Source organism: Geospiza fortis, unplaced genomic scaffold (assembly GCF_000277835.1).
Source record: "Geospiza fortis unplaced genomic scaffold, GeoFor_1.0 scaffold55, whole genome shotgun sequence".
NCBI classification, from domain to species: domain Eukaryota; kingdom Metazoa; phylum Chordata; class Aves; order Passeriformes; family Thraupidae; genus Geospiza; species Geospiza fortis.
Window position 1 is genome coordinate 5753517 of NW_005054308.1, and position 19059 is coordinate 5772575.

Genomic DNA, 19059 nt, shown 5'->3' on the forward strand with positions numbered 1-19059 from the left:
AGCTGCAGCTGATGGGCCAGGTGAGAGCCTTGCCTCAAAAAATTGTAAAGCAACCTTGCTCACCAGGCTCCCCTCTGCTGTGCAGATGATCTGTACACTTACAACAGCAAATACTGTTCAGATGAACCATGACACGATTTCCAGGAACGGGCTACTACTGGCCGGAGACTGCCTCAGTATTTTGTTTGGTGCCAGATTATGGAATAATGTTTTGGATGCCTGTTTGAAAGCATGGCTATAAAAGTTTAAAATCTCACTCTAGATAGACCAGGCTTTGGGTGCAAAGCCAATTTAGCCCTGAGAGCTGGATAAGAGCTGCAACCTGCTTCCTTACCCAGCCCTGGATCTGGCCCATAAACACAAAATACAGGCACACTTGGAAAAAGGCAATTGGGAGCAACACTTCTTTCAGTGGCATGCCAAAGAGGGACTCTGGATTCTTGTTAGTCCTTTGAGACAGATTTCATTCTTTGCCTCTGCAGACAGCTAAATTTCCTTGAAAGCTGAGTTCCCCAAGTCCTTGCTGTCAGTTCTGCCACTTCAGCCTCCAAGTGAGCTGAATGGAGCCAAAGAGGATCAACTGTGTTGAGGCCAAGAAACCATTAATTAAACTACAGGCATTTACAGGGTGAATGTTCCATGGCAGGTGCCTCATTAAGTTCTGTCTACACACACTGCATGTTTTGCTTCACTGTTCACATACCTTTCAGCATTTTGACTGCTACAGTCTCACAGCTGTTACTTTTATTGATCCCAAATGCAGATGCTTCCACCACCTTCCCAAAGGCACCATGACCCAGGACTTTACCTATGGACAAGGAATAAGTGTGAAGAAAGGCAGGTGCAAAAAAGGCAGAATAGAATGAAGGAAAACAAAAATCCCAACAGGAAATCATGGGAAGAAGAAAGGAAAAACATAATAAAGGAAAAGGAAGGAGTGGAATATGTGCCCTTTCAGGTGGCTGCTCGCTGTGTTGGTGAGAATAAGAGAAAGGACGATGGGAGGAACTGAGACAGAGCTGGCATGGACAAAGCAGAGGAAGGAAATGGCCATGCAGAAGTGAGGGGCTGTTTGTTGCCCTTGAGCAGCAAGTTGTTGTGTGTGGGAAAGGTAAATGACCCCTTGCAGCACAGCAGCCAGGACTAATGTTACTGCTCTGTGCCTCAAAGGTAGCCTGCTGCCCTTTAAAGGGAAGAGGCTGCAGGTAGGTGTCCCAGCATAAGGACAATAATGGATGCAATCCTGTTCCTGAACTTGGGGTACCTGCTGTAAACTGGGCTGTTCTGTCCAGACTCCCACTTGGAAAATATGGGGATGTGTTTTAAACCATGCCCAGGGATCTCCTGTTTTCAGTAATACCTGTCTGGGATAACAGATGGCTCAGACCTGTCTAGAGTCAGTCCTAAAGAGATTTCCCAGGCACAGCTGGGCTTTAGAGACAGCCTGGGGAAGAAGATGGGAAGCCTGAGGCAGAGAGAAGGCATTAAATGCACAGAGGTGTGTTAAGAAGGGTGAGTTTGTAGGGCTGGTGGGAAGCCCTGGCTGCAGCGTGCAGGGGGAGGGAGGGGTCTGGCTCACCCAGGCGCAGGCGGTCTCGGGGGAACTCCCACTTGCTGGAATCATAGGGCAGGTACTCGCACTGCTCCTCCAAGGGCACCTCGCCAGGGTCCATGATGATGGACAGGTAGCCTGTCTTGATGTCTGCGTGGGCCGGCTGCAGGAACCAGCCAACACCAAGGGTGAGGAGGTGCCCTCCTTGCCCTGGGTGCTGACTCCCAGATGGGATTTGGATTCTTTGCCTGCCTTGACCTCCTACCCCCTCAAGCAAAGGCCATTCCCCATGACCCCCTTTACCTCAGCCCTTACTCACGCTGTCCTTTGCAGTGAGAGCACTGCAAGCATCACTCAATGATCTCCTTTTAGCAGGTGCTCTCATGCAGCCCCACATCACAGCACTGGTATGCCTGATATGCCACCCTCCCTTCCTGGGGCAGTGACAGTCACGTACCCTTTTGATGTTGCAGAAGATGAGAATAAGTAAGATCCAGAAGAAAACAGCAATAACTCCAGTGCCAATCAGGATGACAATCTCTACATTGGTCCTGTCATCAGAGCCTGTGGGATGGAAAGGCAATCATAGCTTCAGAGATTCCCATTCTGTGCTCCAACTCAGCCATTCTTTATGGCCTGCAGCAGGATGTGGGGTGACTGGGGACATGTTTGCCTGAGCTAAACATGCTCTGGACTACAGATCCTCCTGTGAGAGCACCATGCCATCAGCAAGGCCAAGGGGCTTTCACTGCCCCCCACTGTCACAGGGAAGAGGCATGGGAGCTTGGCCATAACTCCTATTCCACCCCTTCACATCCCCAGGGGTGTTGTGGCTGCTGGTACCTTCCACAGAGACGCTGGCTGAGGAGTTCACACAGCCCTTAGCGTTGCAGACGCTGCACAGGTAGAGCCCAGCATCCTCCTCCCTCACCCTCTGGATGCTCAGCCTCTGGTTGAAGTCTGCCAGGTCGATCCCTGTAAGGCACAGAGGGTTGTCATGGTCACTGACAAGGAGGGAAGTCACTAACTCAGGCTCAAAATAAGGCTTGCATTTTTTGGCTGATTCATTTTAGATGGCAGAATGACATCACACCAGCTGGTAGAGACTCTTCTCTTGATGGCCCCAGAAAAACCCTGGATAGGCCTTCCTCAGGCAGTGTATGGAGGGTACAAATCTCCCACTGAACATGCTGAATAGGGACAGTGCCAGGCAGTCCAGCTAGTGTGTTAAGTTCTGCTTCACCCTCAGAACCTGTTCCTTTCCCTCTGCAATGTGCCTGGATCCTTCACATGTTCCTTCCATGAGATCTGCGTCGGTCCCTGCATAATCAGAGATGCTAGGCACTGGGCTGAGAGTAAGAACATGAATGATTTCTCTCTCCCTGCTCTCCAGCTGAATGTGCACAAGCACAGACAGTGTTGAGCTGGGCCCTAGGGCATAGACTTGGCCAGTGAGACTGCATCAAATTAGGACAGAATGTGATTAAAACCACGCTCTGGCTGATTCAGAGAACGGGTGCCTTTATCTGGGGACAGCAAGTCCCAGAACCCAGCAGTGTTCAGGTCTCCAGCTGCTGTTCAAACTGCCCTGCCTGTGATCCACCCCCAGCCCACTGTACCTGACACTTCTTCCACCAGTTTCTCATCTTTGTACCAGCTGATTTCAGGAACGTGGTTGCCGTCCACTTTACAGCGCATCTCTATGGAGTCGCTGACGTTCACCCAAATGTCTGTCAGGTTCTGCTTGAGGCGGGGGATCTCCAGGGCTGGAGGAGCAGCACAAAGAGGAGGAGGGGAAAACGGGAAACTGATTGATCAAAAGAATATCTGTGTTCCTGGGGGCCTTTGGGTCTCTGACCCCTGCTGAAGGGTGTCTTGAGAACCCATGTGCCCTGCCTTTGCCACTTTGAGTTTAGCTTGCTTGTGTGGCTTCCCCTGGGGATGGCCTGGGAAGCTGATGGCAGCAAGAGCACCAGCTCTCCTCTGTCACTCCCGCCAGCCCTGTGGACCCTCACCCTGCACAGAGATGTATTTCTTGTGGCAGTGTTTCTCCCGGGTCTTCCTGTTCTGCACCTCACACACATAATCTCCCTCCTCATCCAGGGAGATGTTGGGGATGGTGAGCAGCAAGGTCGCATCGTTGGAGTCAGGCTGGAAGCGCAGCTCCCCCTGCATCTTGGTGGCATAGTGGTGGACATTCTTACAGTCCAGCACCAGGGGGTTGCCCTCTTCATCGTGGAGCTTGGAGAGGTTCAGCCGATACCACTGCAGGTTCTCATAGGTGTAGTTGTCTGCATTGCAGCTCAGCTGGAGGTGCTGCCCCTCTATGGGCTCTTCCTAGGGCTGGGACTCAATCTCGAACCCGTCTGGAATGGCTTTCAGGAAGGAAATGAACATGTGAATACGTTTTCATGGCTGAGCTGCCAGACACAATGAAATTGTCTCCTTGGGCTCAGCTCTCAGAGATCCGCCTGTCCTCAGGGTAAAGGAAACAACTGTAGACCAGAACTGTGACGTGCAAACTGCTGGCAATCACAGCTTAAGCCCAGCGAGTGCTATGGGATATGCTCAAGTCCCAGGGTGAAATTAAGATGGGGGCACAAATGAAACAAGCCAGGGAGGTCTGAATTAGGCTGTTACTGCTCCCAGCTCAGCTGCAGCATTCTAGTTTGCACTCATGCCCACCTTCACACGTGCAGGCTGTGACACAGCAGCCTGGACAGCAACGCAGAGAGCATTACCGAAGCAGTGACTGAAGATGTTCATCTTGCTTCACAGCAGCTGGTGGCCCTGACAGCACAGGTACTATCACAAGGGCCATTCCTTCTGGGCTGGGAATTTTATTATGGAATTCTCATTCCATAAAATAAGTTTTGCAGTGCCCTTGCTGGGCTCCTTTTCTCAGCAGACAGGGACAGGCTCCCGCCAGGGTACCACTGGCAGGAGGCTCATGCAGCCCCCTATGGGCTATGACTCCAGCCCACACAGGGGGTTCTGGTTCCTACAAACTCAGCTTCCTCCCATCACCAAAATCCCGTGGGATCACTGCCGGGGGCTGAGGCCAGCGGGACCTGGCCTGGGATAGGTCGAGCGGTGCCACTAGAGGATGCTCTTGGACCAGACACATCCCCAGCCCAGGGAGCTGCCTGGGCCTGAGCCAGCGGGATGTCCCCAGCCCAAGACCTGCCCAGGACCTGCCAGGGCTGCTTCAGGACCTAGGCACAGGCAGTGCTGGCTCATTCCCAGGTCTGCGTGCCAAACTCTGCCTGTGCTGCCAGGGCTTCAGGCTTTTGCCACCCAGCAGAGTTCTGGGTTAGTCCTGCTTTCCTGCTGGATTGTTGAAGATCCTAACTGTGAATGGCAGGACCTGATAGCTCTAGGGACCTGCCTATTTCAAGCAGAAAGCTTAGCTGGTGCAGGTGGGGAGGATTTTACAGTACTCACTGGTCACATAGAAGTAGATCAGCCGCTCATCTCGACCCACTTTATTAGAGGCAATACACTTGTACATGGCTGAGACATTGGCCTCCTGGATGGCCAGTTTGCTGACTGTCTGATGGGGGAAGAGAACATAAGGAAGAGTTAGGAAGAGAACAGGGAAGAGAAATAGGATCACTGCTGCTATCTGGCAGGTAGCAAAGCCCCCAACAGCTGTTGCTGCATAACCCTGGGAAAGGGTTATGCGAAAACAGACCCTTATCCTACAGCCCTTTGTGCATTTCAAGCTTTATCTGTTGGCTCTACCAATAATAACATGATTTTATTCCCAATCTCTGCATCTTTTTACAGAACCCAGTCAGCATAGATGCCTCTCCACGGGAGCAAACTTCTTATTAACCCCTCAGGTCACAATGGGGACAGTGCTCAGCAAGGGGGACAGTAACAGGATACAGAGCTGAGGGGATGGTTAAGCTCCTGCCAAGCTTTATTTGTAACGGTGGGAAGAAAAGGAAAGGACACCAGGGCTTTGATTCCCTGAGCCCTCGGCAGTTAAGTGACTACTTAGTGTCCCACAGCGTTCAGTGGAATTTACGGGTACTTACAGACCTGCAAGCACTCCTTTTATTCATAAGGAGAAATCAAACCTGTGCAAATATCCCAGCTCTCATCCCTTCAGGAAGAGCTGTCATCTTTCATTGAATTCCAAGTGTACATAGACACGGTCCTAAAAGCTTCCTCCTCTCTCCCTCCAGCAAGACATGACTAAGATTGGGCAAACAGCCAGGCTGCCATCCTGGGAGCATGGACCCAGGGGATGCTGCTTCCAAATTAACCAAGAAAAGCAGCTGGGAGAATAAGGCTGCTCTCCTCCTCCTCCTGGCTCACACTGCACATGTGTGAGCTACCAAAAGTGTTACAAGCACTCCCCTTAGAGGAGACTTGCAGTTTGAGGCTCCAGTTTAAATGACAAGTTAAAAAATCCCTGTGTTTAAAATGCAAAATTAACGTGTTCCTACAGGGAAATTTCTTTGCCTTTACATCCCATAATCCCATAGACTTTGGGAAGCATTTCCGTTCTGAGGGTCAATGTATTGAGGTTGTGTTAACCAGAAGGAACAGCCATTCATTCAGTACATACTCAACACAGCTGAAGTGACTTTATTACTGGTACTTTTGTCCATTGCCTTTTCCGTTTCTTGGGGTTATTCATACAACCAGAGTGACCCTATTGCTGGCACTTTTGTGTGCTGCCTTTCCTGTTTCTTGGGGATTTTCCTTCTAATCTGCAGTGTTATGTTTGACTTGGGGTTTCTTGATCTGACATCATCCTGCTGCCTGCAGTGCATGACTGTGCACTGCTTATCCTGTGGCTCGTTCTGGCCTTTACAGATGGAATAAAAACCAGGAGGACGGTGAGAGAAGACAGGCAGAAAGGACAAGGAGAGAGAGAGAGAGCAGATTTTAGGATGTAGCATCCCACTGTAAATGAAACAGCTCTTTTCTCCCAAAGCTCTTGCACATCTGTGGGGATGCACAACCTAAGGACAGTTACGACCAAACAGAAGGAATGAGAAGGACACAGCTGAAGAATAGAAGGAAGAAAATGGGGAAAATAGGGGAAGATCAGAAAGGACCAATACAAGTGTCACATCTGAAGTGGGGGCTTCTTACCCAAGAGCTCCCACCACCCCTGCTTGCGTCTCTGGGGAACCTCAATCCCTCAACCTCCCTTCAGCTGTTCTGGGAGGAGAATCATCTGCCCTTGCCACCCTTTTGGCAGAGTGATGAACTCCTGGCCAGGCCAGGGGACGGGAAGTGCCTTTAGAGGTGTGTAGGAAAACAGGAAGTGACTTTCGGAAACAGAGGCCCATTTGTTTGTTCTGCATCCCTCTGTGAGCGCCTGGTGCCCGACACCAGTGGGGACAGGAACCTCGTCATGGCACCGACCTGACACTCGTGGCTACCCAGGAGACAGAGAGAAGCAGGCAGCAAGCAGGTCACACACTGCAGTGAGTGAGAGATGTTCCTTCCAGAAAGGAAATGCTGCGATGGAGAAGTGGCTTTGTGGAGCACACTTTGCTGCCACTCACAAAGCTGCAGCAGATGGATGCCAGCTTCTCCAAACCACCCTCACCCCACCAGGATGGGGACAGCTGGATGAAATGCCATACCAGACACATGCACCTTCCCAAGGCCAGAGATTTGCTGGTCAGCTTGTGACTCCTGATCAAGAGAACAGGATTGCCCAGGATGCTCTGCAGGGCTTGGTTTTTACAGAACAGCTCATGCAAAATGCTCAGAAAAGGCCATGGGAGGCCCCCATAGCACCTCTCCCACGTGTTCCCTAGCTGGATGCCCCGTGTTCAGTAGCAATCCATGAAATCCCTCCTGTGCAGCCAGCCACAGTGGGGGCCTCTCTGGACACAGGGTAATTTCTCAAAGATGACAGCTCCCCCTCGCCCTGGGGCTGCCTGGTACTGTGGAGCCCCAGGTCTGGCAACTGCCACTGATGGTTTACTTTAGAAGCAGAGGTGTGAAGCCCTCCCCAAATCTGTCTCTGCCAGGCCCCTTTCCAGGCCACTTCTCCTGGTTGATTGCAAAGGAGTCCCATGGCCATCTCCAGCTCCCTGTCCCAGGATGGGTTTGGAATGCAGCCTCACCTTGTTCCGCCCCTCCACGAACTCCACCCAGGTGTCAATGCTCTCGATGGGGTTCACGGCGTCCTGCTGTGACACATCTTTCCAGTCCTTGCACTCGGGCATCCGGTCCCTCTGGTGGCGCCTTGCTGCCCGGTGCCTGCTGTTGCTAATCCAGCAGCCAGGGATGAGCAGGGGAAAGAGGAGAGAGACAGAAAGAAGGTTAGCTGGGAAAAAGACAGCAAAAGCAGCTTTGTGTCAGAGAACTGATGGCCCCCTCCTATAACTCTGCAAAATTTCAGGGTCTTTCAGTTACACAGTTCTTATGTGCTTTATAAGGGTGCCTCGCAACCACCAGCGAGGCAAAAATTTGTAGGTGTGAAAACTGAGGCAGAGAACAGATACAGGTGTCCCAAGCAAACTCTTCACCTGCAGGCCTGGGGCTTCATCTTTCCTTGCTAAGAGTGGAGAAAGGCAGGGGTGAAATTGATTCATGTGTGCCATGGGCAACTCTTGATGTCATTTTGCTCAGCACCAGGGCCTTAAAGCCCTGCTGGGACTGAGACTCAGGGGTGTCCCTGACAGGCTGGGGCTGGCCTGGAGAGCAGGTGGGGCAACACCCGCTGCCCCTGATTCAACAAAAGCCAGGAGGGAGACCTCCCCAGGAGGAGATGCTGCTGGTGTCTCACAGGGGAATGATGGTACCTCTTCAAGCTGAGATAGGTGGGGAGAAGTGGCCAAATCTGTCAGGGACCTGGGATGCTGCAGCCTGCAGGGTGCTTTTGAAATGTGGATTGGGGTGGAAGGTGGGAGGGTCTGCCCAAAAGTGTGGGTTGGGATAGAAGGGAGAGGCTTTGAGTGACAGGGTAGCAGAGGGAAGCTGAGGGCCCAGGAGCTGTAGCAAAGGTGTGTGCTAGCAGTGTAGGGCAGAGCACTTGGCGGGGCAAACACACTGGTGAGCTGTGTAAACAACAGGAAGCTAGAAAGAAGCCTCCTGCATCCTCTGGAGTTGTGCTAGGCAGAAATATGGTGGCCTTGGAAGACAGTACTCATAATTCATGGGCCCTTCTGCTTCCTGAGAGGGCCACAGTGCACTTGCATGCAATGGAAAACTCTGGTGTCCCTGGCTTGGCAAAAGCCTGCACAGAACTGCAGGACCTGGCTTCCTCCAGGCACCCTGTTGTCCTCCACCCTGACTGCTCTGGCTACAACTCTCCAGCATCCCTCTTCCTTCTTCTGGTGAGACTGTCATTAAAAAATGCCACTGCAGCCCTGCCTGATGCTGCCTCAGCTTCCCAGAGCACAGGCAGTGGGCATGCACCCTTCCTGCCTGCCTATTGCCCTGCTGGCTAATCATCCCAGCAGCTGGCAGAGATCTGGCACTGCCCCAGGATTCAGCAATTCTTCCCCACAAGCGGCAGCTGCCTATGAGCACTTTTGCTTCCCTGGAGAAGAGAAAGGACATAAAACCCACGGGCACCTCAGGGCAGGAGTGGTGTGAGCCCTAGCTGCTGTCTTGGGGTCTTACCAAGGGGCTGTGACAATTTCTCCTGCAATCTGCCTCAGTTTCCCCATTAGCACAATGATCAGTGGTTTCATTGCAGATGCTGTGAGGTGTGGGTGGGCCATGGACATCCACTGACAGATGCAGGTGGCTGAGGATGCAGAGAATGCTGTGGAAACTGTTGGTGTCTGGGACCAGCCAGCCTGGGCAAAACTCCCACATGGACTACAAATGTTTCCACTCTGCCTTCCCACAAGGTGCTGTGTTGTGGGTGGGAGAGCAAAAGTGAGACATGGTTGGGGGCACAGCCATGGTCACAAGAAGCCCATAACACCATGAGGGTGGCCTGACAAGACACAAGTGTTGGAAGAAATGGCACTTACAGGCTGCGTCGGGAGAACATCCGACAGGGCATCCATGGCCTCCACTGCCACTGGATCACCTCTGGTGCTGGGATGCCATAGACAGTGCAGGTGAGGGCCTGGGGGCTCCTCTTGGAGTAGATGCTTGGAGAAGAGGCTTCCTTCTCATGGATGCGTGGAGGAACTGCAAGGATCAGAGTGACATTGTGAGCAGCTGTGGGCTCAGGCACTGCATCCCCAGGCCTGGCACAGCCCTCCCCAGGCCCGTTTATGGGCAGCCTGGGCCCCACATCTCTGGCTCTCAGGGCAACTCAGGCCTGCAAGGCACAGCAGGTCATGCTTAAGCAGATTCAAGTGACATAGTTTCTCCTTTTTCTGATGAGTGGAACTGTCTGGATGCTGCAGGGCTCAAAGCACAGGGCCACAGAGCCTGCTGGAGACACATCTCCAGGCAGCAGTGCCCTTCCAGCACTTTTTTAGCTGGCATCTGTTTCCTGCATGACTGGGACCAGCTGTGGGAAAACTCCATAGGGGCTTCCCACCCAGAGGAAATACTCCAAATCAAGACTTTATCGATGTGGCAGCTGCCCTGCTCTCAAGTCCACATCAGTCAGGGTCACCCTCAGCAGCATCTCCAGCTGCAATTGGGAAGTGGCCCCTGAGCAATGACATATCCTGCCCAAAGTGAGAGAGTCAGGAACAAAATTGTGCCACGGGGGAGGAAGAGATGATGCAGGTACCAACTGCTTTAGGACAGCAATGGGAACTTGTTCTCAGAGCAGCCCAAAAGCTGGGACCATGGGCTCAGCACTCTCCCCCCAGCTCCAGCCCAGGCCCCCTTACCATTGACAATTAATTGGAGGCTGATGTGCTTCTCCAGCCCTGCCAGCCTGTTCCTCAGAACCAGCGTGTAAGTCCCAGCATGCTGCTCCGACACATCCTTGATCTGCATTGAAGATTGAGATTGCTTGGGAATTAGCTTTCCATCCTTGTACCTGCAGGGAGGCAGAGAGAAAATGCAGCCATGGGGAGGAAGTGTCCCTCTGGCAGCTGGGCAAAGGGTTTACTGGTCCCCACAAGAGTGCAGCCAGGGTGCCCCTTGCTAGCATTGAGGACCTCTCTGGAGAGACCCCTGAGCCTTCCCTGGACCCAGGTGATGAGTCTGCACATTGTGTTGTGTGGATGTGTGTGGGGTTGGGGGTGTTGCAGCTCTGCCTGAGCAGTGAGTGGGTGCAAAGCTCCCATCTCCAGTCAGCTCTGATGGAAGTGCAGCATGATGAGGTGCACAACCCATCCCACTACCTTGTTCCTCTGGGCAACTGTGATTGCCACAGCAGAGGGACAAGAGGGACAGCTCCTGTGGGCACTCCACTTGGCCCCTCCAGCTGTGCAGAGCTGCCAAGCCAGGCTGTACAGTTGAGAGCCAGGACATGGGAGAAATGGCCCCCATGGGTGGAAAAAGTGACATTTGTGACAATCTTGGTGACAGAGGGACCTAGCAAGGAAGCCAGGCTAGGCTTCCCCATTTGACAGAGGAAAGGAGGAAAGGAGAAGGTGCCTCAAGCTAAGAAAGATGAGTTACCACTGGAAGTCTGGTGGGGGGTAAGCCACGACTTTCACTGGCAGCTTCACAGCTTCATCTCCTGCAGTGGCTTCTATCACCGGGCCCTTCCTCCACTCCACAGTGATGAAGGGCTTTTCTGCAAGGAAAAAGGGACCATGGAGGAGAGCTCAAAGAGACAAGGTGTCACAAAGCTCTGCTGATCTCCACAGGGCCCAAGAGCAAGGACCAAGGACATGGGGGTGTTATGACAATGCAGCTGAGATCCCAGCAGCTCCTGTCTCCCTCGTGGGAGCCATTGGGAATGCAGGAAGGCTGAGCTGCCCAGTGAATTTCTGCTGCCAGGAAACAACCACCTAAAGCAGATAGTGCCTTGTGCACCCACAGCTGGTGCCCCTCAGGCCAGCCATGCCATAGGGGTACTGCATTTGCCATAGGGCTGCAAGATAAGTGTGTCTTGCCATTCCACTGCATTTGGGCCAGTTTGGTGTTGGCATCTCTCTCCCTCCGTTTTGGGACCTTGCTGAATGTGACTCTGCTCCCAGCGTGGTGCTGGGACACAGAAGGGCTGAGGGGCTGGAGGAGGGCTGGGTTTCACTAAAGCAGAGTGGAGGGAGGTTCAGGAGCCACTCTGCCCAAGCAGCGAGGGGTTGGCTGTGTTGCAGCTGGGCTCTGGCTGTGGCTCTGCAGGGCACTGGCAGTGCCATACCGTGCACAATGACATCAGTGCTCTCCTCCAGCATCTGGGCACCATTGGTGGCAGTGCAGGTGTACTTCCCCAGGTCCTGCTGGCTGACATTGTGGAGGGTCAGGATGCTGGAGAGCTCTGTGTATGTCTGCAGGGACCGGCGCTCGGACTCGATCACTGCTCGCTGTGTCTGTGGGAGATGACAGAGAGAAGGGGATGAAAGGCAGCAATGGGATGAGGCTGTGTGGATGAGCCCTTCACAGCTGTGATTCCTGATGCTCAGTGCCTGCCTCTGCCTGGACAGGTTTCTGCACAACTCAGTGCCATCCTCAGGGATAGAAGGGCACATGTTCTGTGTACTGACTGCCTGAGGCTGGGCTCAGATCTTAGCATGGTTTGCTCTTGTAGCCCAGGAACCAGGCTGGGAGCCCCATGAACTAAGTGATGTTCTCAAGGGACTCCCCTGTCACACCATTCAAAAAAGCCAGAAGATACAAGAGGGGAAGATACACAGTGGGGAGGGGACCACTTTGCAGGCTCTTGGTAACAAGGGCTCTATGATTAGAAGTTCCTTTTAAACCAATCAAATTTGCTCTGGATTTTCACTGGTGAAAGTGAAGCCAGTGTTTTCTCAAGAACCCCAGAGCAGCAACACCTCAGCAAGGAGGGAGCTTTCTGCCAGGAAAAGGGGTCTTCATTCTGTCTGCCTTCTGCTGCAGGAGGAAAAAAAAGGGAGAACATTCTGACACGAGGTCCAGGGCACAGGATGGTTAGGAGTATGTAGCAGAGCCCTGCCAATGATGTGAAGAGGAACAATGAAGGGTCAGAAGGGGGTGACTCAGAGGGTAACAGTTCAGTGCACAGGGAGCTGCTTGGCTTGCTGGTACCTGTTTGCCAGGGTAAGTCCAGTGGAAGTGGACGCCAGAGTTGAACTCAGCCCACACCGTGCAGTTCAAGACCAGCTTCTCTCCCACTAGCAGCTCCATGGCTTTCTTGGGATACAGCTGGATGTCATACAGCTCACTCCCTGATGCAGAAGAGGGAATGAAAAGAGATTTCTGATCTAGTTAACTCTTTGACTCAGACTGTGCAGTTACAGGAGGTTTGGGAATGACCTCCTGCTGCATGGTGTATGTCTGTCCAATACACAGTGGAAGAGATATAAGCACCATGCAGAGTCTGTGTAGCTAGAGAGGACCATGACAATCACATGAGCCACACTTCAGAGCCACCCAAACTGGTCCCCTGAACCTTCCCAAATATTCACCTGCTATATGGATGATGAAGAAATTGGATTTGAAGAGCTTCTTGTCGATTACAGTCTCACAGTGGACATACAGTAAGTCCCTGATCAAGTGTGTGGGTACCTGCATTCCCTTCTTGTTGTCCCAGAAAGTGCTTTTCCCATCAGGGTGGATGAAGAAATTTTGCTGGAAAAATCAACATTTTGCCAGCTGAAATCAGAGGGTAACAACATTCCTACTCCACCCCTCCCAGGCTTTATGCTGGCTAACACATCCCTTTTGTGGGAAGAAATGATGCAGCCCCATGCTGTGCTGGCCTCCTGCCCTCTCCCTGCGAGGGTTTGCCATCTAGGAATCGTGGCCTCCCCTCTACCCCAAGGAGCTGCATCCTGCACCATGAGCCTCCCCGTCTGCAGAGTGGGCCAGAGACTTCCAGGAATGGAAATTTCTAGAGATAGCTAAGGAAACTGATGCTGATGTCCCAAACATCAGCCCCACCGGGATGAGTGCTGACCTTGGGTAGTGTCCTTCCCGGGCAAGGGAAAGGCCCCTGGCCCCCAGTGTGTCCCTGGAGGCCTTTGTACAATAGTAACACTCATCCTGAAAGGATGTATTTGCATTGTAAAAAAAAAAAAAAAAAAAAAAAAAAAAAAAAAAAAAAAAAAAAAGGGGGGGGGAAAAAGACAAAAGCTAAAGCAAACTGATAAGAGAGCTGTTTTTAGTCATCAGCCCTAGGGCTGCAGCCTCCTCCCTTGTGGGGATGCTGACCACCTAGAGGGGTGTAGATCACAGAGATGAGGCAAACAGGGGTTGCTGTGGGGAAGTGGGTTTAAAACAAAGTCTTGTTTTGTTTCATAGAGCTCCAGGGAAGAGAACCAAGGTTGGCAGGAAACCTGTGGGATCTGCCCAAGGGAACTGGACAACCAGCAAATAAAACGAGGAAGCCAGTGGCTTGTACTTTCCATGGAAAATGTATCCCATGCATTTTCCTTTCCTGGCAGTGCCTGTCATGCTTCCACTCAGGCAATTACAAATGCAGAACAAATGCAATACATCTCAGTTCAGAGTGTCCCAGCAGCCGAGCTCTCACCGAGGTCAGTGTGACGTTAAGGTCTGGGATGGACACGAGACATGGTACCCAAGTGTTCTCCTTCTTGCTGATGAGGAGAGTCTCTGGCTTGTTGATAAATGGCTGTTCAAAATCTGTAGAAAAGATACAAGGAGAACAACTACTAAAAAAGAAGAAAAAAAAACTGGGAAAAGGCAACCACCAATAGAAAAGGAGGCTTTCTGAATTTCTTTCTGGCCCCATCTGCCACACGTGACAGTCGGAAGAGACACCTGGAGCTGGGAATGCAAAGCCAGCCAGCTCCTCCGCACCAAACACGGCACCAGCGCAGCGACACTTGTGTGACATTTGGGCAGTGCGGGAAATGACCTCCCCTTTCCTGGAGCCCTCAAGGTCTCTGCCTGAGCCTGACCCTTTGTGAAAGCAGTGTGTGGTGTCCTGGGCTCGGCGCCTGCCCAGCTGGTGGCTGTGTCCCCGCGCAGGGCTGGTGCTGCCCCGGTGCAGCGCGACCTTCCCGGGCGAGGAAGTGATCCGCAGCGCGCTGGAATGCAGATGTCATCCTGCAGCCATCCCGGCCGGCAGATAAACACATGAGCTGAGCTTTCCAGGGCTGCCACCCCACTGCCGCCCAACTGCTGCAAGCACAAATATTGACAGGAAGAGCAAAACCACCCAGAAATAATCATTATGAAATGACTTAGCAAGGCCAGGGATGTTACACCAAATTCTGTGCACAGCAGTGATCCAGGCTGAGTAAATGGGATGAAGACAAAATTGGAAGACACAGGAAATATGGTGGCCTCAGTGATAGATAATTTATTCTGTACTATCAGCCCCTGCCTGCCCTTTTCCACAGGATTCCTGCTCTCACAGGATGCTCTGAATGGTTCCTAGTGTCTTGATGCTGGTGTTGCCAGCATCTCTCCTCTGCAAATGCCCATCCAGCACATGGTCATGATTGGCTTTATTCATGGAAATTGTCCCCTGGGTGAAGGGGGCTTTATAAGGGGGTGATGGGTCTCCATCTGGGAGACACTGGGCTGCCTCAGAGTCCTGCTAGGGGAGATTTTACAACTTTTGGTACACTGGAATCAGACCAAAGCATCCCAGTGGCCGACATTTAGTTTTTCACCTGTGTTTCAGCTAAACCATTGATTTCAAGGGAGTGTAGCATGAGCACAACCATTTGTACAACCTGAGATTCTTTCCCACTGATACCCAACCCCTAAAGAGACCCATCTAAAGGGACAAGTCAAAGATGAATTTGGAAATGATCCTCATCTGGGGATCTGTTGTTCAGATCACATTGTGCTCAACCCAATCCAACCCAGTGCTCCCACTGTTAAGTACATAAACCTTTAATTTTTAATCTGTAAAGCTGCTGCTTCAGTGATAGTCATGCTGCAAAGGCCTCAGCTCTTAGGAAAACATGGATTGCCCAGAGAGTTCTTATCTTTATCTCCTGGGGTCTTTTTTGCTGCCACAGGATTGCTGACTTCTGAAACCACAGATTTGTTTCCCAGTGTGAAGATGTTCCTCATTCCTCTCCCAAACCCTTGGCATGTGAGAAGGAGGAGCTGCACAGCTGTCAGAGGTGAGAGACTATGAGGTCCCCTTCAAGCTCAGATGGCAGCCAAGAACTGATTTACTGGGCTGGTCCTGCTGCCAATGAGCTTGTGATTCATGCACTAGCTCCCCTCTCTGACAACATCACAAATTTCCTTAAGACTGCCTTAATGGGTCGGATGGGAATAATTTAGCATCTTCTTCATTAATAGAGGCTAAGCTTTATGAGATGTGGGCTGTACATAGCCTGTACTACCCTGATGGGGCATTCAGTGTCTACAGAGCTATCTGTAGTTGTAATAAAATACACACCTAACCAGACACATGGGAAGGAGACACATGCATGGAGAGTTCATTTGACCATTGAATTGCAGGTAAAATACAGAAGAATCCATTTTTCCAGGCAAGCACAGATATTCTGTTCCTGGCAATTTCACCAAGCCCTTAACATGAGAAATGAGCTTGATGGATAAACCTGTGGTCTGATCATCCTGTCTCCAAACATCCCCAACACTTACATCAGCCCTTCCAAGCTCTCCAGGGACAGTCTCACATTGCAGCCCAGTGCAGCAGGAACAGGCTTTATCTGAATGTTCTGCAATGGCTGTGCTTACCATATGCCTGAATTTTCCTGACATGTCCCTTCTCTTGCCTGAAAGCCTGTTTGGAAGGGCAGATTCTGAGGTTTTCTAGATGTTTGATAACTGTAAGAGGGGACAGCCTGATTGGACTGAGTATGAACATGTGCTGTGCAGCCATGTGCACAGCAGTGCTGCGAGCTGTTGGCAGGATCTGCTGCACACACACTGTCCACAGGCACTGTGAGTCCCATGGGCCCTGACAGTGTGGGATTTATTGCCCCTAACTTGCACCATGTGCACTTTTTGGTAAACAGAAGAGCAGCTCCTGAGCTGCAGAGAGGCTGGAGGTGAGAGACAGTGGATCAGGGGGCAAAGTGACATTTGTTGGATCACAAAGAAAACCAGTTCTTGCAAAAGCACTCCCTGCATGTGAGTTTGTGGGGTTGTACTCATTTTCAGTGTATTTAAGAAGCTCTCTGCCTCCATCCTGATTCAACCCTCTAGAGTGTCTGAACACCTCTGTCCAACTCACAGATGTCTGAAACCCAGGCAGGCTCTGTCCTGTTTTATGGTGGGCAGCATAGCCCACAGAAAGAGGAAGCAATTGCTAAACAGACTTCAATTCCTCTCCAACAGCTGCCCAGCTTTTCTGATTTGCCCCTGCATTTTTCTCTGTATAGCTGCAGAGGCAAAATTGGCTTTGCCCTGGGACTTCTGAAAAATGCATCTTATATGTCATGACCTGCCTGCCTCATGACAACTGCACCAACTAATAAATGGGGGTGGAAAGAGAAACAGCTCAGCCAACTGTTTCCAGGGGACAGAGTTCATTTATCTTGCTGGAGCCTGCTATGAGCAGTGGGGGAGACAATGGAGGAGGAACCCCTGGGACACTGAGATGCTGAGTATCGGCCCCGCAGCCACTCCCTCACCTGGGGGTCCAGCCCCAAGCCTGGTGAACATCCCTCCTCTGCCAAAATACACCTCATAACCCTGCCTGCACGGGCAGCCCCTGCACAGTGTGGAGAGGAGCATCTGGATCTGTCACTGTGGAGCAGCTCAGGCCAGCAGCAGGTCTGGGAACAGGCTGCACATGGAGTGTTTGTACCACTCATCTCCTCCCTCTCAGTCTCAGCTTTATGAAACACTACCACCCCTGCCCACCAGCACCTCAGGGAGCCCCAAGCTGCCCACAAGATAACTCCTGTGCTTTTTTTAGTGCTGGAGTGTCTCTGAGGCCAGGCTCTCACTCCTTGAATTCCTGCATTCCAGCCTGGCTGGAGCGATGCCCCCGGGATGGGACATAATTGAATCCCAGGCGCTGCCGCCATGGACGGATATTGGTCCCCTGCACTTGCAGGGAACCAGCCCTCAGCCCCCTCCCGAGGCTGCAGCAGCCACGCTCTGCCCTGGGAGGCACACTGAGATGTTTAATATTTCAGATATTATGTTGGTGCATTGGCTGCCCCGAGGCCCCCAGCCTGCAGGTGCACAGCAGTGACAGCTCTTACCTCTCACAAACACGTAGGTACTGACTGCTGTGGTGCCCTCGATTTTGGCATCAATGTACTTGTAGTAGCAGCGGTAGTAACCCGTGTGGTTCGCCTGTGCCTCCGGCAGCAGCAGCACTTTGCAGTAGGGCTTCGTGCCGGTCCCCTCGCAGTCTTCCTCTCGGATTGCCTGGCCGCTGCTGGGGGCTGCTGAGGCCACCAGCTCAGTCTCCTCCTTCCCAGCAGGATCCACCTTGCCCCCTGGCCACGACCACTCCAAAGGGTGCTGGCCTCTAGACATGGGTGAAAAGCAGCATTAGCTTTGGGCTGAGCATGGTGAAGGCAATGGTTTTATTGCTCTGTGTGACTCTCTGCACACCTACACCCAGCCAGCCACCGGTCTGGGGCTGAGGCTGGAGGAATGGCCATCCTCTAAGGGAAAAAAACATGCACAAGGAAATGGCAACCAGATTCCCTAAGTGCTGGGCAAGCAAAGGCTCATCCCCTTCCCCAGGCCACCTCTCTGGCCATGCTAAGCTCTAAGATATCAGCCCACTCACAAGCAGGCCCCTCTGTCCCATGGCGCTGTCCCACTGGTATGAATTCCAGGACAGGGAAACACACAGGGCCCTGAGGGAAAGGTTCCATTTATTTTCTATTCCCTCTCATTATTAAAAGGGTCCAGAGCTATTAGGGAAACACATGGATGTGATGATTTCCCTTGGCTCAGTGTAGCTGCTGGCTGGGGCTCATTGTGTGATGAATGGAGTGGGAAGAAGAATGGGGGAAGGAGAGCAGACTGGAAAGAAAGCGAGAAAGAGAAAAGCAGGAGGGAGTCAGGGATAAAAGACGGCAAGGGAAAACAAGAGGAGGCTCAGCTGACTGCCTTCTGGCCAGCTGCCAGCTGTTTCCTTTCCCTGTTGCTGTGGGAGGGGGTTCCTCTTGCTCTGCCCTCTGCAACCCCTCAAAACCACAGCTGGCCTGGGGCTGCCAGCCCTTCCCACCTCTGCAGAGACACTGGGCTGCAGACACCTCTCTGATGGCATGACCACAAAGCCTGCTCACCAGCAGCCCAAGGACAGACAGAAAAGTCCAGGAACTCAAGAAAGCCCCAGACAGAACATGCACGTGTGTATTTATATATAGCTGAGGATCTCCAGAGTAGGACTGTGCATGTGCACACACGTGCCACCGTAGCTTGTTATAACTGCACTTGTTTACTACAAACAAAACAAGCTTTTATTCCACACTGGAAGTTTCCTTCTGTGAAATCAGAGCCCCTTTCAGAGGAAGGCCTAACCCCCACTTGAAAGTTTGCCAAATAGCTGAAAGTGACTTAAGCAAGTGAGAAAAAAAAAAGAAATT

The 19059-nt window shown here is 52.0% G+C and overlaps 1 protein-coding gene across 1 annotated transcript in view; it reads right to left on the minus strand.

The window, feature by feature from the left end:
* The window catches only part of FLT4 (fms related tyrosine kinase 4), a 35986-nt gene that overhangs the window by 12166 nt on the left and 4761 nt on the right, over window positions 1-19059 (minus strand). The window contains 16 exon segments of the mRNA XM_031055271.1: window positions 704-808; window positions 1580-1715; window positions 2010-2116; window positions 2396-2527; window positions 3172-3318; window positions 3568-3927; window positions 4997-5105; window positions 7654-7798; window positions 9517-9679; window positions 10339-10490; window positions 11078-11195; window positions 11766-11934; window positions 12632-12771; window positions 13012-13174; window positions 14079-14191; window positions 17716-17987. Of these exon segments, the coding sequence (XP_030911131.1) occupies window positions 704-808; window positions 1580-1715; window positions 2010-2116; window positions 2396-2527; window positions 3172-3318; window positions 3568-3927; window positions 4997-5105; window positions 7654-7798; window positions 9517-9679; window positions 10339-10490; window positions 11078-11195; window positions 11766-11934; window positions 12632-12771; window positions 13012-13174; window positions 14079-14191; window positions 17716-17987 (2531 nt within the window).